The sequence below is a fragment of the Hyperoodon ampullatus genome, assembly GCF_949752795.1.
Source record: "Hyperoodon ampullatus genome assembly, chromosome: 3".
Classification (NCBI taxonomy): Eukaryota; Metazoa; Chordata; class Mammalia; order Artiodactyla; family Ziphiidae; genus Hyperoodon; species Hyperoodon ampullatus.
Window position 1 is genome coordinate 96,669,607 of NC_136916.1, and position 17,202 is coordinate 96,686,808.

Genomic DNA, 17,202 nt, shown 5'->3' on the forward strand with positions numbered 1-17,202 from the left:
GGGAACAAGGGGAAAAAAGTAGGGAAAAAAACTAGCCATAGTTTTTTAATTTTTATTTTTTTTGAGTTCAAAGAAAAGTGTTTAGATTCAGATTCTCTCTTCCTTATTTTACACACTTTCTCCAAAAACAGGCCTAGCAATTCAAAAGGAGAATGAAATAATGTATTTCCACCCCACAACCAAGGGCAGGACCTCAGTGGGAAGGTTGGGTGCTCCACGGTTAATACTGTTTGGGAAATTTGACTGTTGAATTGTGAAAGATTTCCTCTGGTCTTTACCTTGACATGGTTTCCTTCTTTATCTGAGACAAGAGCCACATAGGTGATTTCATGATGTCTGCAGTACTCCTGTAATTCCTCTTGGGACTGAAACAAATAAACACAGAGCAGCTAGAACAGCTTCAAGTAATTAATGAGAATGAAAACACTGAAGAATGAAAACACTGTGTTCAGTGGATTCTCAAAGTGAGAAACTAAACATGCTGATTTCAGGGTTTATATAAATATTAAATATTTAAATATTAAGCAAGAAGAGTACAGAATTCAAAGGAGGAATAAGACTTCCTTTGCTTTCCTTGCTTTCACTATTGTTCTAAGGGGCCATGCCATTCAGTGTGGTCAGGACACAGTAAGAGGTTTTCAGAAGCTTCACATCTTGATAGAAGGTGCCAAAAATTACACACACACACACACACACACACACACACACACACACAGAGTGAAAAGGCCTTTGGGGAAAGGCAACAAAAGAAATAGTAGAAATAGTAGAAATAGTAGAAGGTGAAAAGCAGAACTGAAGCATAAAGCAAAGAAGCATCAGAGCAGAGAAGACTGCAGGGGATGCCTCTGTGCAGGGCTGAAGTCACCGTTACTGAGCTTATAATTTTACTTTAGGACAGAACACTTCTCTAACAATTTATGAAACAAGTAAACAAATGGCATAGGATACTGTTCTGTCAAATGACTATAATTTATTGCTCAGCATACTTCTGATATCAATTTTTATGTAACACACACAAAAATGGACAGCAGCAGCTCTTGGCAGGTAATGTGGAAGAAGCAGGTGGGAGGGGGGGGTTCTGTTTCCCTGGGCATCTCTTCACTCCCTGGGGCACCACGAGTGTGGGTGAATGTGTGTACAACTCGGAGGACCACCTGGAAGTGCAGCCCCTTCTGTGATCTGCTTGTACAGAAGTTAGCCATCTAAAGGCCCCCCTTTCTAGAGGGTAGGCAGGTGCTCAGTGGTGCCATTTTCCTCACTCTGGGTGTAGAACCCAGAGCAAGTGTTAGGCCTGCTGTGGGAGGTCTGAAGATATAAAGCTACAAACACACTAAACACAGAATGCCTTTGGGAAGTGTGCTAGGCTAGATAATGGCCCCACAAAGATGTCCACATCCTAATCCCTGGGAACCTGTGACTATGTTACCTTATATGGTAAAAGGGACTTTGCAGATTGATTAAAGTTAAAGATCTTGAGATGGGGAGATTATCCTGGATTATCTGGATGGGCCCAGTATAATCACAAGGGTCCTGGTAAAAGGGAGACAGGAGGATCAGTTAGAGATGGAAGGACAGAAGCATAGCGTAGAGAGGAAGGAAGATGCTACCCTGCTGAGTTTGAAGATGGAGGAAGGGGCCATGAGCAGGAATGTAGGAGGCTTCTAGGAGCTGGAAAAGGCAAGGAAGTGGATTCTCCTCCTAAAGCCTTCAGGAGGAACCAGCCTTATCAGACACCTTGATTTTAACCCAGTGAAACTGATTTCAGCCTTCTGAATTCCAGAAATATAAGATAATAAACAAGTGTTGTTTTAGACCACTAAGTTTATGGTAATTTGTTACGGCAACAATCAGAAACTCATAGAGGAAGCAACTGAAACCACAGAGATAAAGAGTTTGGCAGAAACTAAAGCCGTAGAGGATGATTTGCTATTGAAGCCACGACTATGTGCACTCCACTCACAGATGCTTTTTGTCTCATTACCTGTGACCAGTCATACATGATTTCTGCTGTGATTCCCGCTGACCAGAGTTTCTGGGTTAGGTTGATGGCCCTGGACATGGACATCTGGCCAACACTTACAACGAGGAGGTCACAAGAGCTTACTGTAACCTGTATCAGAAACAGAGTGATTACATTTAGAGGAGGGAGACTGTGGGCATATATGTGACACCAAGGAGGCAGCGCTCATGTGAAAACAGGCATCTTAAAATTGTGTACAGCGACATAAATGCAAAAGTCTTCGCTTTTCAAATGACATGGTTAAAAAAAAGACACAGTCAAAAAACTTTTATATTAGTCTTTTAAGATAGGGTAGTTGAAATTATTTCTAAATCATCAGAAAGACATTCTTTTTCTCTGGGAAAACTAATCTTGCCTGAAACGTAGGGAAAAAACCATTTCTAGCTTTGTAGAGTACAGCAGTATTTATGAACAAAGGGCTTTGATATGAGTCTGCTAACAAGTGTAATATCTCACATTTACATAGCATATTTCAGATGAGGAGAGTAAGGCTAGTGGACTAAGGTCCCCCAGCTAAAAGCAGAGGCTAAGTACTCACACCAAGATTTAGGCTTGTCTCTCATGGCAAAGGTGATCTCCCAAAACCTCAGTCTATAGCTACCACATCTGAGGCTCCATGTGTATGACTACAAAATGAAAGACATCTCAAAGCACACTGGGAAGCAAAGCTGGAACTTACAGGTTCTTCCATGTTGAGGACAGCAGCAGTTATCTTGTCTATGGCTATGCTGACCCCAATGGCAGCAGGAACTGGCCCCAGAGCCTGTGGTCCTCTAAACAGGGGAATCTGTGGAGAGAGACATACAGCTCTGGTTATGAAATGGAGATGAAAGTGTGATTATAGGAAAAGCAATGATTTGCACTCTAACAGCAACTTATCAAAGGGTTCAACAAAATAAAGTGTGTGTGTGTGTGTGTGAGCAAGGGAGAAGAGCAAGCACACATGTCACTTCATGAATGTTGATGAATGTTGCATCTAGCTCTGCACTGTTCAATCTGGCAGCCACTAACCACATGGGGCTTGAGCATTTCAAATGTCTAATCCGAATTCACATGTGCTGTATATGTAAAACACACTGGTTGCAAAGACTCAGAATGGAAAAGAATGTAAATTAGCTCCTTAATAATTTTTAAATGTTTGATTATACGTTGAAATAGTATTTGGGGTATACTGGGTTAAATAAATGCTAATTATAAAGATGTCGAAAAAAATGTAAAGTAACTCCTTAATAATTAAAAAAATTTTTGATTACATGCTTACATGTTATTTTGGATATACTGGGTTAAATAAAATATATTATTACAATTAATTCCACCTTTTCTTTTTACTTACTTTATGTTACTAGACAATTTAAAGTTGCATACATAGGTTCTAGACCAAGATGGGTAGGTACATTTCTCCCTATTCCTCCTGCTAAGCTAAAGCCCCTGGACATTACATATAAAACAAACATAAGACAACTCTGAAAGTGGAGAGAAGATGGCAGGCTGACCAGGGACCATGGGATCTGAGGAACGACATGTGGTGAGTTCCCTGGGTTTGGTTTTTGCCTCATATACTCTGGACTGGGTGCTGGAGAAACTGTCAACCCAGAAATGCCAAGGAGAACAAACAAGAGAGCCCCAAGGAAAAGCTGCTGTCTCTGGTCAAAAGACCAAGAAAGGGGCAACCTAGCAAGACAGAAAACTTTTAGACAAGATCTGCCCTGTTCCAGTCAAACATCACAGAAAAAGCACAGACACTCCCACTCACAAAGGCTGAGTGCGGGCCAACACATTCACCCTTTCCCAGATGTAAGGAGGGCGGCGTCTGAGAAAACTAAATGCGGAGTCAGGGCTTTCGTATCTGCCTGGGAGTAACGCTTCCCCCAGCGGTGTCAGTGGAGACCAGGACCCCTAGGATCCCCGACTTCCACCCACACCCAAGCAGTAACCAGGCCCTCCTCCCCTCTGGGGCGGTGCCGGAGGAGGCTGAGTGGGAAGCTGGAACCTTCACCACTATCCAGTGGTAACAAGGCCACCTGCCAGCTCCCCCATGCCCCCACCCCTCCACTATACTCTCAGTGGAGGTGTGTGGGAAGCGGTAACAAGGCACTTGTCCCACGCTCCGGATGTAGAGGGAGGCCGAGTAACATGGATCTTCACCCGCAACTGACAGCAGCAAAGTGCCACCCCCTCCCCTGCCCCGCCCCCCCCGTACAGTATCAGAGGAGGCCTCCTAAACCAGAAGATCTAGGGAAAGTTCCACACTCTCATAATGTAAGACTCAAAATGTCCAGAATACAACTGAAAATCACGTATCATAACAGGAACCAGGATCTCAAAGTGAATGAGAAAATCAACAGGCACTAACAAGATGACATAGATGTTGGAATTATCTGGCAAGGATTTTAAAGCAACCAGCATAAAAATGCTACAACAAGCATTATAAATAGGCTCGAAACAAATTAAAAAAATGGAAAGTCTCAGCAAAGAAGCAGAAGACAAAAAATTCACTGGATTGGCCCAATAGCATAAACGGAGATAACAGTGGAAACAGAGAAATTGAAGATAAAAATCAATCTAAACAACAGAGAAAACAGACTGTAAAGCAGAATGTCCCAGAACCACAGGAGCATAACATTTGTGTCATCAGAGTCCTAGAAGGAGAGAAAAAAGAAGGTAAAGCTGAAAACACTGTAGAAGAAATAATGCCTGAAACACTCCTCCTCTGATACTATGCCGGATAGTGGTGAAGGTTCCAGCTTCCCACTCAGCCTCATCTGGCACCGCCCCAACAGGGAGGGGGACCTTGTTACTGCTTGGGTGTGGGTGGAAGTCGGGGATCCTGGCCTCCACTGACTCTGCTGGTGGGGGCATGGGGGCACTGCCCCCAGGCAGATATGAAAATCCTGGCTCCCCGTTTAGCCTTCTCTGATACCTGCTGGGGCTTGGCGGGGGACCCACATTAGCAAAAGACAAACCTATAGATTCAAGAAGCTGAGAAAATCCAAAACAAGACAAATCCAAAGAAAGTCATGCCAAGATACATCATAATTAAACTTCAAACTAAAGACAGACAAAAAAAAATCTTAAAAGCATCGAGTGAGAATCATCTTTCCTATACAGGAAAAATAATTCAAAAACAGCAGATTTCTCATCAGAACCCAAAAATTTTGCATAAATACAGCAGACTTTCTTGAGTTCCTCAGAGTTTGACACTGGAAGCAAAAAGCGCAACACTGTCTGATGTGGACCTCAGTGTATGCTGAGGAAATATTTAAGACAATTATAAATGGGGGATGGGGTTAGGGACACAGAGGGAGGTAAGGTTCTATATTCCATTTGTACTGTATCTCAGTTGTGGTGGTCGTTATGGGAATCTACACATGTGATAAAAATGGCACAGGATTAGACACATACAGTGTATGGATGTCCACTTCCTGTGTTTGGTATTTTATTATAGTTATGCCAGCTTTTTGGAAGCAACTGGGTAAAATGTATACAAGACCTCTCCGTACTATCTTTGCAACATCCTGTAAACCTATAGTTATTTAAATGAAAGTTGAAAACATTACAAATGTAGTTCACAAGACATTTCTACTCCTAGGTGAAATATATATAGGTGTTCAATTATACCAGTGGTTCAATTTTTCTGTAGTTTTGAAAAATTTCAAAATAACGAGTCGAGGAAGAAATGAAATCAAGTCAGAACAAATCAACAAACACAGGGCAAGCCCTCACCAGCAGGTCATATCTGCCACCAGCTGCAAGGATTTCAGATATAGCCCTTTGCCTCCGTCTGATGAACGCCACAAACTGGAAGATGATTCCGCTGTGCTGTTGCACTTTGTAAACCAAGCCCAGATTGATCAAGACCTGCCAAGGGAAATGCCATACAAATGTGTCAAGGGCTCGAGATTTAGAATGTGCAATGCTGAAGACACCATTTTCCATCATCAGCATCAGAACAATCTATTTAGTGTAAACAAAATATTCAGTAAGATCTGGCACGTGGTCTGTTTAAACTATAGCCTGCCAAGTAAGAGAAGCTCTGTTCTCTTCAAGAATAACCACTTCTCTGAGGCTGACATAATAAGGATTGCTGCACAATAGGAATTGTGATGCTTGCAAAGAAATTCTGATTTAAGCCAAAATTATTACTAGATATCAAATGTTCCAAAATGTAGAAAGCAGCGTTCTTCTGGAAAAATAAAACTTACTAGCAATTACAAAATAAAACCCATTTCCTCCTTGTGCTATTATTAATGCTACAAATCAGTGCTGCCAGAATCAAACAGTTGCCAAACCTGTAACTTTATGCCAAGTTTCTTCAACAGTCCCACAACCTCCTCTAGATCTTTTAAGCCATACTGCACCAACTGGGCAACACCCGTTTTCTGTTTTATTAATGAATTTATTGTTGGTGTCAGATCTTGCAGCTCTCCCTTCTGCTCAATAAATTTGTAGAGTCGACACAGCTGGAAAGCAAAGAGGCACAGTTAGCTTCCAAAATCCACGGCAAGAAAGACTCACTTTGCAGTGTGTTTCCTACACACAGGGGAGCATGGCAGAGCGTTTGTACCTCTGAAAGGGTGGATTTTGTGGTCAAGGGTAATTTTAATCTTTCCCACAATCCCGACTAAGGACTATCCTTTTCCAAAACTCTAAAGCACCTCGCAGAAGTGCTTTAGGTACCTACTCACAGTTACTTTTTAGTCACACACACTTACAGCAAATGCTGACCCCAGCAGAGCAGACCCTGGTACTAGCAGATCCTCCATTATATATTTTTAGGCCAGTATTGCTCCTCTTTGCCTTCCTCATGCTCATGAATTTCCATTACTACAGGCACGTCAATGGGGGACAGGAAGGCAAAGTCTGACTCGTTCTAATACTACACTGAATTAGCCAGGAATTCCCTGTCCTCGCTTTTTTTTTTTTTTTTTTTTTTTTTTTTTTTTTTTTGCGGTAGGCGGGCCTCTCACTGTTGTGGCCTCTCCCCTTGCGGAGCACAGGCTCCGGAGCACAGGCTCAGTGGCCATGGCTCACGGGCCCAGCCGCTCCTGCGGCATGTGGGATCTTCCCAGACCGGGGCACGAACCCGTGTCCCCTGCATCGGCAGGCGGACTCTCAACCACTGCGCCACCAGGGAAGCCCGCTGTCCTCGCTTTGAATAGCTCCTATTTGTAGCCTTGAGATGCAGTTTGGATACTGTCTCCTAGAGGCAGCCCCTGATTCTTCCTTCTCTCTGGCTCAGAGCTCACCCCAGATCCCAGCTCTCACCAGCTGTACTCCTCATCTTCCCCAGGAGAGGGCAGTGGCTAATAATGACCCTGGCACACAGCAGGGGAAAGAGAAAATAACTATGATCATAAAACCAGAAAAAAAGAATCCCAGGGGCTAAAGTGGAAACTAAGAAACAAAATTATAGCTACTTTGAGACTACAGGCAGGCAGAACCTAGTTCATCTATAAGTTGGCACGTGGAACCAAAGAGCTGAATGAAGACTTTAATAATCATAAATCACTTGTATTTTAAAAAAATCCTAAAGTGTTAAAATCTATAATTTCTTTACTATATTAAAGATAAAAATTTTTAATTTTAAAATTACACCTTTGATTTTAAATTATTTTTTCTTAATAAAAAATTGTTTCTTCTCAATAAATTTTAACATTATATCACCCCATTAATAAACTACCAGAAGCACTAGAGTTAACACCCCCAGATTTTGGTTCTCACCCTATCATCAACTAACTCCATGTGACTTGGGATAAGTCACACATCTCTTTGGACCTTAGATGCCTCATCTGTAAAATACGAAGACTGAGCCAGATATCTGAAACTCTCCTGCAATATTTCTCCTCCCTTTTCTAGTATCCTTAGAGTTCCCTTTTAAAATAATGAGAGTACCAAATGCCTATATTAGATACTAATTTTTCCATTTTGAACTAATCAAACACACAACTTCAAATTAATGCTTAATATCAAATGACTAGTGGGTAGAGATTTAGCAAAAAGCAAAGAAGCTGACATTTTAGCAACCAATGCAGCTATCATGAGCAAGTGTGAAATATTTTGAAATGTGACATTCGTTCAAAGAACCTTTTGGGCTTGAAACTTTGGTTGGGCAAGGAGTCAGTGAACTGGGCAGTTTCTTGGGCAGATCCTTTGTGTCATTTATACACAGGACTATTTCTGCACAGGCTATGTGCTGCGTACATATCTAGGGTATTATGTAAATACTGTTCTTCATATTAGAATATTATGCCATTGGGTCACTTTGTAATTGTTAAGATCTCCTCTAATATTTAACATTTAAAATGTAATCTGGTTTAATTTCTAGAGCTCCTAGTGGTATGTATCTGGTTTACTTGCCCAACCTGCAAACTATCTGAGTGATTTCTTTAAACCATGGTGCCTGTGAAAGTTGTTTCAAAGAGCTGAGGGTAGACACATGCTGTATGGGCCCCCTCATGGCTTTTAAAGGCCAATATGAATGAAGAAGTTCAAAGCAGTCTGTGGACTCTTCAACTGACTCCTCTTTATATCCCTAGCACTGTGCCTGACACACTGCAGGTGTCCCAAAATCTGAATGACTCTGCCTGGCCTGCGTACGATCATGTATATATATATATATTTTTAAGTCTTTATTGAATTTGTTATAATATTGCTTCTGTTTTATGTTTTTGGTTTTTTGGCCACAAGCCATGTGGGAACCTAGCTCCCCGACCAGGGATCGAACCGGCACCCTCCCCCCCGCCCCTGCATTGGAAGGTGAAGTCCTAACCACTGGACCACCAGGGAAGTCCCCGTATGATCATATTTTAATCTATCCCATAAGTGAATTTTGCTCATCACCATAGGATTATGTAATTGAGTGTCAGACCAAGGTCTAGAAGGGTTCTGGGAAAGCAAAAAAAAAAAAAAAAAAAGAGAAGAAAAATCTTCTCTTATATAAATATTCAGGAAAATGTAAGAAACCCCTGTTGTCTTTTGCTTTTCAGGGACTGAGTTAAGTGTGGGTGACTGTGTCAAAGATCTGGGCCCAACCTGATGCCTATAGAGAGAAATGACAAACCTGTTTACTCCATGAGATTTTCCTCATTGCCAATGCGAGCAAATGAATGATTTTAGGAGTAGGAAATGCCCAGAAAAGCAAGAGCTTTAATGCAGCTCTGAGGTGTTAGAAGACCAGGGGGCAGGGGGGAAGCATGGGAGGTGGACAACCAAATGACTTTGCAGAGCTCTGTGCCTCAAACTAGTCCTGAAGCATCTGTTTCAGAAGAGGCCAAGCAGTATGAGGTCTCCTCAGCAGGAGGCTCCACCAAGCACAGCCTTTACGAGGGGTGTGAGAAAGAAGGATCTGGTGATCAGGGAGAAACAGGGTGATTACAGCACACTAAGGGGCAGCATGGAGAGGCATTCTTTGATCACGACACTGGCTTCTCTTCCCCTAATCCCAGACATTGCCATGGCACCTATCAACACTCAAGGGGAAAACTGTCTGAGGCAGCTGGGGGCACTGCTGCCTTACTGTAGTGAGAATTTGGTGGCATTTTCTGGTACCACAAAATTACAGAGAGAGCTGTAATCACGTTGTTAAAATGTACTTACACTATTCGATGACAAAGACAGATTACAAAATTTAGCTTCCACTTCTCTCCTTGTCAGCTTTTCAGTCTAATGGGGCAGAAAAAGGTAACAATGAGAGTCACCAAATTTGGCCCTGAACAAGATACAATTTCCAGACTAATTCTGACAGGTGTATCCTTCATTTTGGACAAACAGCTCCTCATCATGAAAGATGGATTAACTCTGATTAAAAAACATTTTTTCCCTCCACAATTCACATAAACTATAACATTGTTTTAAAATGTGAATACCCCTGACGTAAAAGAATTAATAAGGGGAGAGCTGCACTTGCTGAATGGTGAGGTGACCCAGAGGTGGACAGGCTTAACCAGGGTGCTTATGTTGGGCTGGGAGGGAGTCAATTGATCCACGTCCCCTAATGAAAGCCATGTGCGGACAGGCTCTGAGTGCCATCCCACGCTGGCAGGCAGGCTGCAGGATATGAGCAAGAGTGATGGGAAGCCCTCTGCATCCCCGGGGGTTTCCGCCAGCGTCTCTCTGACACTATGTTGTATCTGTCCCTGCCAAACAGCAGCAGCACTTTGGGAGGAGAAAAGAACCACAAAGGAGCAAACAGTAAAGTTAGGGCCCTTGATGTGTCCCTGGCAGACGAAAGAAAAGCGAGTTGAGCTTTTTAATGTACAAAAAACAGTGAGCCGTTACGGACTTCCCCTGCTCGTCCTTCCTTACGCATAGGCTGTCTGGCACTGTTAGCTATCGAATCTCCTGGATGTTCTTATTTTAGAATAAATAGGATAGTAATAAATAATATTTAACATGAAAAGAAATTAGAAAAGAAGGATTCAATTCCATCCCGGCGCCGTAATATATAATACTATTTAAGCTTTTCACTGTTTCCCCTCCAGGCTTTGCACACATACTAGAGAGTAACGAACACTGTGATGTGGCTAAATGAGGAAGAGTAGCAGGAGGTGATGCTGCCCTAGTCCCACAGGAAGGAGGTGATACATGAGGCCCCAAGAGAGGTCTAAACCAGTCTTCCCCAGTTCAACCAATCCAAGTCTATAAATGACTTTACTGCTAAGCTCAGACAGGTTGGAAGAAATAAGGGCGGGGCATAAGTCTTCTACTCTCAAAACTAACACTTCCCTTTCTTGGTCTCTCTAAAGGACAGCAACAGTGCTTGTGAGATTAGAGAGAGTTAATCCATGTAAAGGGCTTAGAACAATGCTTGGCACATGAATATTGAGCATGGCATATGTTCAATAAAGGTTAACACTTTTTAAAAATTATTACTGGCAAGTATCGGGACCAATTACTCAGTGATTTTTTTGCCTCAAGAAGTAGGTTAGTGAAGAACTCTATTATATTATATTTTATTTTATTTTATTTTTTATTTATTTATTTTTTTTGTGGTACGCGGGCCTCTCACTGTTGTGGCCTCTCCCGTTGCGGAGCACAGGCTCCGGATGCGCAGGCTCAGCGGCCATGGCTCATGGGCCTAGCCGCTCCGTGGCATGTGGGATCTTCCCGGACCGGGGCATGAACCCGTGTCCCCTGCATTGGCAGGCGGACTCTCAACCACTGCGCCACCAGGGAAGCCCTATTATATTTTAAATTAAATAAGATAATTCAATCTTCAGAAGTTACCCTTAAAAAAACACCCTGGAGGTCACAAGTAGCACAAGGCTTAGTACAGAATAAAAGCTCAACCAACACTTGTTAACTGTTGATAGAATCAAAGCCAATCGGTTCTTTTACCTTAGAGCAATAAGGGAAGGAGATAAAAGTTCCAATTCAGTTTCATGGTTACATCACTAAGAAAATACCCATGAACTATTATTATTATCCTTCAATATCAACTCAAAGTTACTAAATGCTTACCACAGCATCATACAGAATAACATAGACTTGACTGAGTTTATCTTCTGGGATCCCACAGTGTAAGAGTATTGCTTTCAGTAACATGGTATGGTTCAAGTAAATACTGTAGTTTCTTTCCTAGGATAGAGAAACTATTATTATCTTCATTATAAAAGCAATATATGCACATGACCAAATCTAGACTCTTATCACCAATTTACCAACCTGACACAATGGAAGGACTGAATTTTAGCATATTGCCTTCTAGTTTACTTTTTCATATACATTCTTCTTGCACTATTGTGGTCAGAGTATAATATAATTTAATACTTTATTATACGCATCAGAAATACTTTGGTTTTCAACTATGTTCAAAAGCCTGAGTGAGCCGACACAGATTTCAAGGAGGGAGAGGACCGGGTTCAATAGTGACTGACCTATAAGCCTGGCTGGTGGAATATAAGCACACAAGTCAATCAATGAGCATCTGCAGGGTGGCGAGACGTGTGCTGAGCCAGGTGCAGTGGGAGAAAGGGCCCCAACCGCAGCTGGATAGAGAGGTCCTTCTGGACAGGGACACGCCGTGACTGACGGGTGTTCACTGTGGTGGGGTGAACAGGGCGTGTGTGTGGGATGGAGAGGAAAGGCGGAGGAGAGCCACCACTGTGCTCACAGCAGCCTCCACTGGCTGGGTAGTCCACAGAGACTATGCAAAGTGAGGCTGGTTGTTAAGAGCCTGGGTGTAGGAGGGAGCTGAGGGTTCTCAACATGCTCAAAGCACCCTAGGAATCTTAGGCTAATTCCTCAAATTTTGGAAGAATGGACGGAGAAACAACACCCTCCCCCCAACCAAAGAGACAAAAATAAAACCCGTTCTGGTTAAGGCAGAGGTAAGAGCCGGAGACAAGTCTCAAAAGCTACATCAGACTTTCCCGGGCACTTGAGTAACAATGTGATTCACCACCAGCAGCATCTGAGGAGCAGTTCTGCAGTCGTGGCTTTCCCACGGCACTCGGCAGAGGACTCTATCTAGCGGGATAACCTTGGGATGTTAGGATATGGGAAGGAACCTGAAGTGCTGGAAACTCCTGGATGATTTCATAGATAGTGTAGATGATTTCAGCGGTGGGCAGAGAGCTGTTGGTGGTAGAGGTGACGATATCAAACGCACATTCCAGAAGTTCTTTGGGATGAAATCGGTCTAATTTGCGAGGTCTGAACACGCGTTCTATGCAGTATCTGGAGAGAGAAACCCGCGTTTCTAAGGTCACTGCTTACTGCAGGGGTCCCCAGCCGGGCGGCACAGCAGGAGGTGAGCGGCGGGTGAGTGAGCGAAGCTTCATCAGCCGTGCCGCTCCCCGTCGCTCACATTACCGTCTAAACCATCCCCCCCCCCATCCGTGGAAAAACTGTCTTCTATGAGACCGGTTCCTGGTGCCAAAAAGGTTGGGGACTGCTGGCTTATTGGAACTAAATATGTGTAAGAGCTTGTTGAATAAGATAAAATAAACAAATGTGAAAAAATTAATCAGTAGTATGGTTAAGAAAACATAAAGATAGATGTGCCAAGAATAGTCTTGCCTTGTGATCTAGGTTCCAATTCCCAGTGTTGCCACTATTAAACTACAGCGCTTTTTTTTTTTTTTTTTTTTAATGTCTGAAACAGAGATGAAATTACAAACAAAAATAATTTTATCTTAAGTGTTTGCTTTCTACACAGTGATCCCCACACCTTAGGACTAGAAATATGAACTGTTCACTTGGAACTGAGAATAAAAGCATGTAAAGAGCTCTGATTTTGTTTAGGAAAGGAGCTGCAAAGTCGGCTGCCTCGTTGACAGGAATATTGCTCCAATTTATGAAGCTCTTGGTGTTTGACTCCTGTGGTATTTGAATGTACACCAAACCTTTCCCCAGCAGTAAGTGCCTGGAGGTCCTTGGCATTCAGCATTCCTGCTGGGTTTACTCCACTTCTCCAGAAGCAGCTTTTATGCAGTTACCTTTGTAGGCAGTTTTCACACAGAGACCATTGGCCACTTGTCCCTTCAATTAAATTTTAAAAGGGGCCATCTGTGATCAAAAACAGCCAGATGTTTTTCCAAGCAACTGGTTGTGAAAATAATTAGTCATGTGACTTGGGGACATTTAGAAGGCACAGAATAGACTGTGGGAGCTTCAGGTGCCTACCCAACTGCTACATTCCTTCAAAGGGGAGGCTGCCAGTCCTGATCATAGAAAGGGGTACTGGGACTGGGCTTTTTGACCATTTTCCAAGCTCAGTACTTTAAACTCCAAATTCTTTACTGTGTAAGGATCACAGAAGATGAAACATTCTTCCTTGGTTTCTTTCCCACATCCACCAAATGAACCCCCATTGTTTCTTACCGTTTTAAATTCAAGATATTATTTCTTGCCACGTATCTTGCAAAAGGAACCTGAAAAATAAAGTTTCAAAGGTCAATGTCAAGATGTGCCAACCACCTTTTTTTTTTTTGTTTTTTTGCGGTATGCGGGCCTCTCACTGTTGTGGCCTCTCCCGTTGCGGAGCACAGGCTCCGGACGCACAGGCTCAGCAGCCATGGCTCACAGGCCCAGCCGCTCCGCGGCATGTGGGATCTTCCCGAACCGGGGCACGAACCCGTGTCCCCTGTATCAGCAGGCGGACTCTCAACCACTGTGCCACCAGGGAAGCCCCTACCTTTTGTTTTTGTACTAACAGCTTTGAGTTGTAACTCACCACAGAGTTCTCCCTTCTAAAGTTTACAATTCACTGGTGTGTAGAATATTCACAAAGTTGTGCACTGCTTGCTATTCACACCCCTTGGGATGTTCCTGAGTTGGTCAGTCAGCAGCCGACTGCACTGCTGGATGTACTGCCAACCTTATTCACTGTGCATTTCTTAGGTTTTTGAATTTGAGAAAAAATCACTATTAAACACACTCTGCTAAATTTTTTATTATGCCAAATTAAAATCAGTGCAAGTTATTTGATTATCTGTGAATTTTTTAAAGTGTCACTTATAATAATGCAATCAACATGGGTATTACCTCTTTTTTATTTTTTTAATAAATTTATTTATTTTTGGCTGAGTTGAGTCTTTGTTGCTGTGCATGGGCTTTCTCTAGTTGCAGTGAGCGGGGGCTACTCTTCATTGCAGTGCGCAGGCTTCTCATTGCGGTGGCTTCTCTTGTTGCGGAGCACAGGCTCTAGGCATGCGGGCTTCAGTAGTTGTGGCACGCGGGCTCTAGAGTGCAGGCTCAGTAGTTGTGGCGTATGGGCTTAGTTGCTCCGAGGCATGTGGGATCTTCCTGGACTAGGGCTTGAACCCGTGTCCCCTGCATTGGCAGGCAGATTCTTAACCACTGCGCCACCAGGGAAGCCCAGGTATTACCTCTTATGGTGAATTTCCTGACTTTCCTATAGATCTTACAGAAGAAATTCTTAATAACCACTCACTAATAATCACCACAACTTATAAAACCATTATCAGATTGCCTCAAGAGATCTGACGTGGTATCATTAATCAATGGGTCAAATTCTCAAAGGGCAATTACTTTTTTTGGGGGGGGACTGAATATATCAGCTCACAGAAAGAGAGCTGATGTTTAAAAATCTGCATTTTAGTGTCCTAATGTCTAGAGAAGAAGAAGCCAGTTTTAAGTATAGCTAAGTAAAGGTTTGCCCTTCTATCCTTGCTTCAACAGAGCCCAAGTGTCTGATATGCTACCTACTTACCCCTCACTCAGAATAATCCCAAATCACTTGACTTACTATAAAAGAAAAACTAAATCTGAGGGTATGGAAGGAATTTCTTCTTAAACCATAAAACAAAACATAGATATGCAAAAAAGACAATGCCCTGATTCCAGACCTCCCTCCAGAGAAATACAGTCAAAAGTTCGAGTCTTTGACACTTCACGCTGGTGATACAAACAAGCTGGTATGTGACGTTCACACGCATGTGGGAACATGTATTCACCTCACACATACTGGGTACACGCAAACACACAGTGCACCTTATGCACACGCTTAGTTGTGCTTTTTTAAACGTTTTTCTTTCTCTATATAATAAAAATGGAATCATATTAGAGTTCTTTTGAAACATACTTCTTTTCAGCTAACAATATACCATGGACATTTCTACAGATCAAATATAGACATGGATCTATCTAAATATATATGTATTTTGACCTTTTACCTCCTTAATATTCCATAATAAATTATTCAACCATTTTCCTATTGATGAACATGCAGTTTTCAGTTTTTGACCACTATGATAAATTGTCAATGGACATCCTTTTAATGTTTGTATACCAATGTGTTATTTCTTTTAAGTACATCTCTCAAAAGTAAATCTTTCTTTAAGTAAAATCTCAAAGTGGGATTGCTAGCTTAAAGGGTATAGTATGTGCATTTATTTTATTAAATACTTTCAGATTATTTTTCTAAAGGTTTAGCAACTTACATTCCCATCAGCAACATATGAAAGTACCCATTTTCCTAAACCCTTGTCATCTGTGGACAATTAAATATTTTTAACAGTCTGATGGGTGAAGTTCAGATACCTTTGCTTTGCATTTCCTTATTAGTGGGGCTGACCATCCTTCAGAAGTTTATCAGCCCTGTGCGTTTTCTCTTAGGAGAACTGCCTGGTTCTCCCTTTGCTCATCTCTCTACCTGTAAGTGCTTTCTGTACATTAGGGATATTAACCTCTTGTCTGTTACATGCATGTACAGTACAGATGGGCTTGTTAGCAGCCAACACCATGTGAGTGATCAACTGGTAAGAGTATGGCTGTCAAAAGGGAACCCTGCACAAAAGAAAAAAAAAAAAAAAAAGGGAACCCTGGGGATAAGAAAGCAAGCATGAGCAAAATTCAGCACACATAATTAACAGAGATGCTTGCTGTTACAAGAATTTAATTGTTCTAGACTTTACCATGTTAGAAAGTTACTGAAGACCTAGCCAAGAAATAAAGAAAAAAACTGCATTTATGTGTCTAAGTTGGCCAGGTTAGCCTGCTGTGGTCACCTGGCGAAGCTCAACACTGACATGCAGACGTGGCACCTGAAATACAGGGCTCAGGTTTCTAGGGTCATAAGCACTAAGGTGGATGTACACAGGGTCAAATGTTTACCAAATTCCCATCATGCTCTCACCCTGATAACTCCTTTAAGATTATGTTTCCTAAAGGTGACGTTAAGAATATAAGCCTAGAGGGGGATGGTGGGGGTCATCCTTTAATACAGGTGCCACACCTGGGACCAGGCATGGCATACGCACTGTCAACAGAGTGTTCCCAGCCTCACCCGCAGGTCGAAAGGAAGCATCACCAGCATCCCGCTGTGGTCCATGAATAAGGCAGCTTCGTTGTGCTCGTATATTTGCCTATTTCGGGGAAGCAGCAGTGGGGTACACAATTGGACAGCTCCTACACCAAATGAGAAAAAATAACTAATCATCAGGTTCTCATTCTTTCCACACGCAACTTAAAATGAACACAGACCTGACAGTTGAGTAATCTGCTACTGGGACTGCTGAAAGCAGTTTATCTTCAATTCTCTAAATGGAAAGCTCACCTAAGGTTAAGTTTGTTAATTCAGTCCTATTTCTGACTCCACAAACCAACTGTATTTTAGTGGCAAGGTTGTAATATTCAAATTTGTTTCTCCTCAGCAAGCTGAATTATAAAAATAAGCTTAAATTTCACAGGTGTCAACAACTTAGAACTGAATTTAAAAG

The 17,202-nt window shown here is 42.3% G+C and overlaps 1 protein-coding gene across 2 annotated transcripts in view; it reads right to left on the minus strand.

Annotated features, from left to right (window-relative positions):
- EIF2AK4 (eukaryotic translation initiation factor 2 alpha kinase 4) overlaps window positions 1-17,202 on the minus strand; it is a 111,708-nt gene that overhangs the window by 14,173 nt on the left and 80,333 nt on the right. For both annotated transcript variants that reach the window (XM_079699863.1, XM_079699862.1), the window contains exons 23-32: window positions 16,770-16,891; window positions 13,844-13,893; window positions 12,529-12,697; window positions 11,480-11,596; window positions 9,617-9,682; window positions 6,310-6,480; window positions 5,744-5,878; window positions 2,700-2,807; window positions 1,982-2,110; window positions 279-365 (exon numbers count right to left, since the gene is read on the minus strand). In XM_079699863.1, coding sequence (XP_079555989.1) covers window positions 279-365; window positions 1,982-2,110; window positions 2,700-2,807; window positions 5,744-5,878; window positions 6,310-6,480; window positions 9,617-9,682; window positions 11,480-11,596; window positions 12,529-12,697; window positions 13,844-13,893; window positions 16,770-16,891 — 1,154 coding nt within the window. The remainder of the gene's footprint in view (window positions 1-278; window positions 366-1,981; window positions 2,111-2,699; window positions 2,808-5,743; window positions 5,879-6,309; window positions 6,481-9,616; window positions 9,683-11,479; window positions 11,597-12,528; window positions 12,698-13,843; window positions 13,894-16,769; window positions 16,892-17,202) is intronic.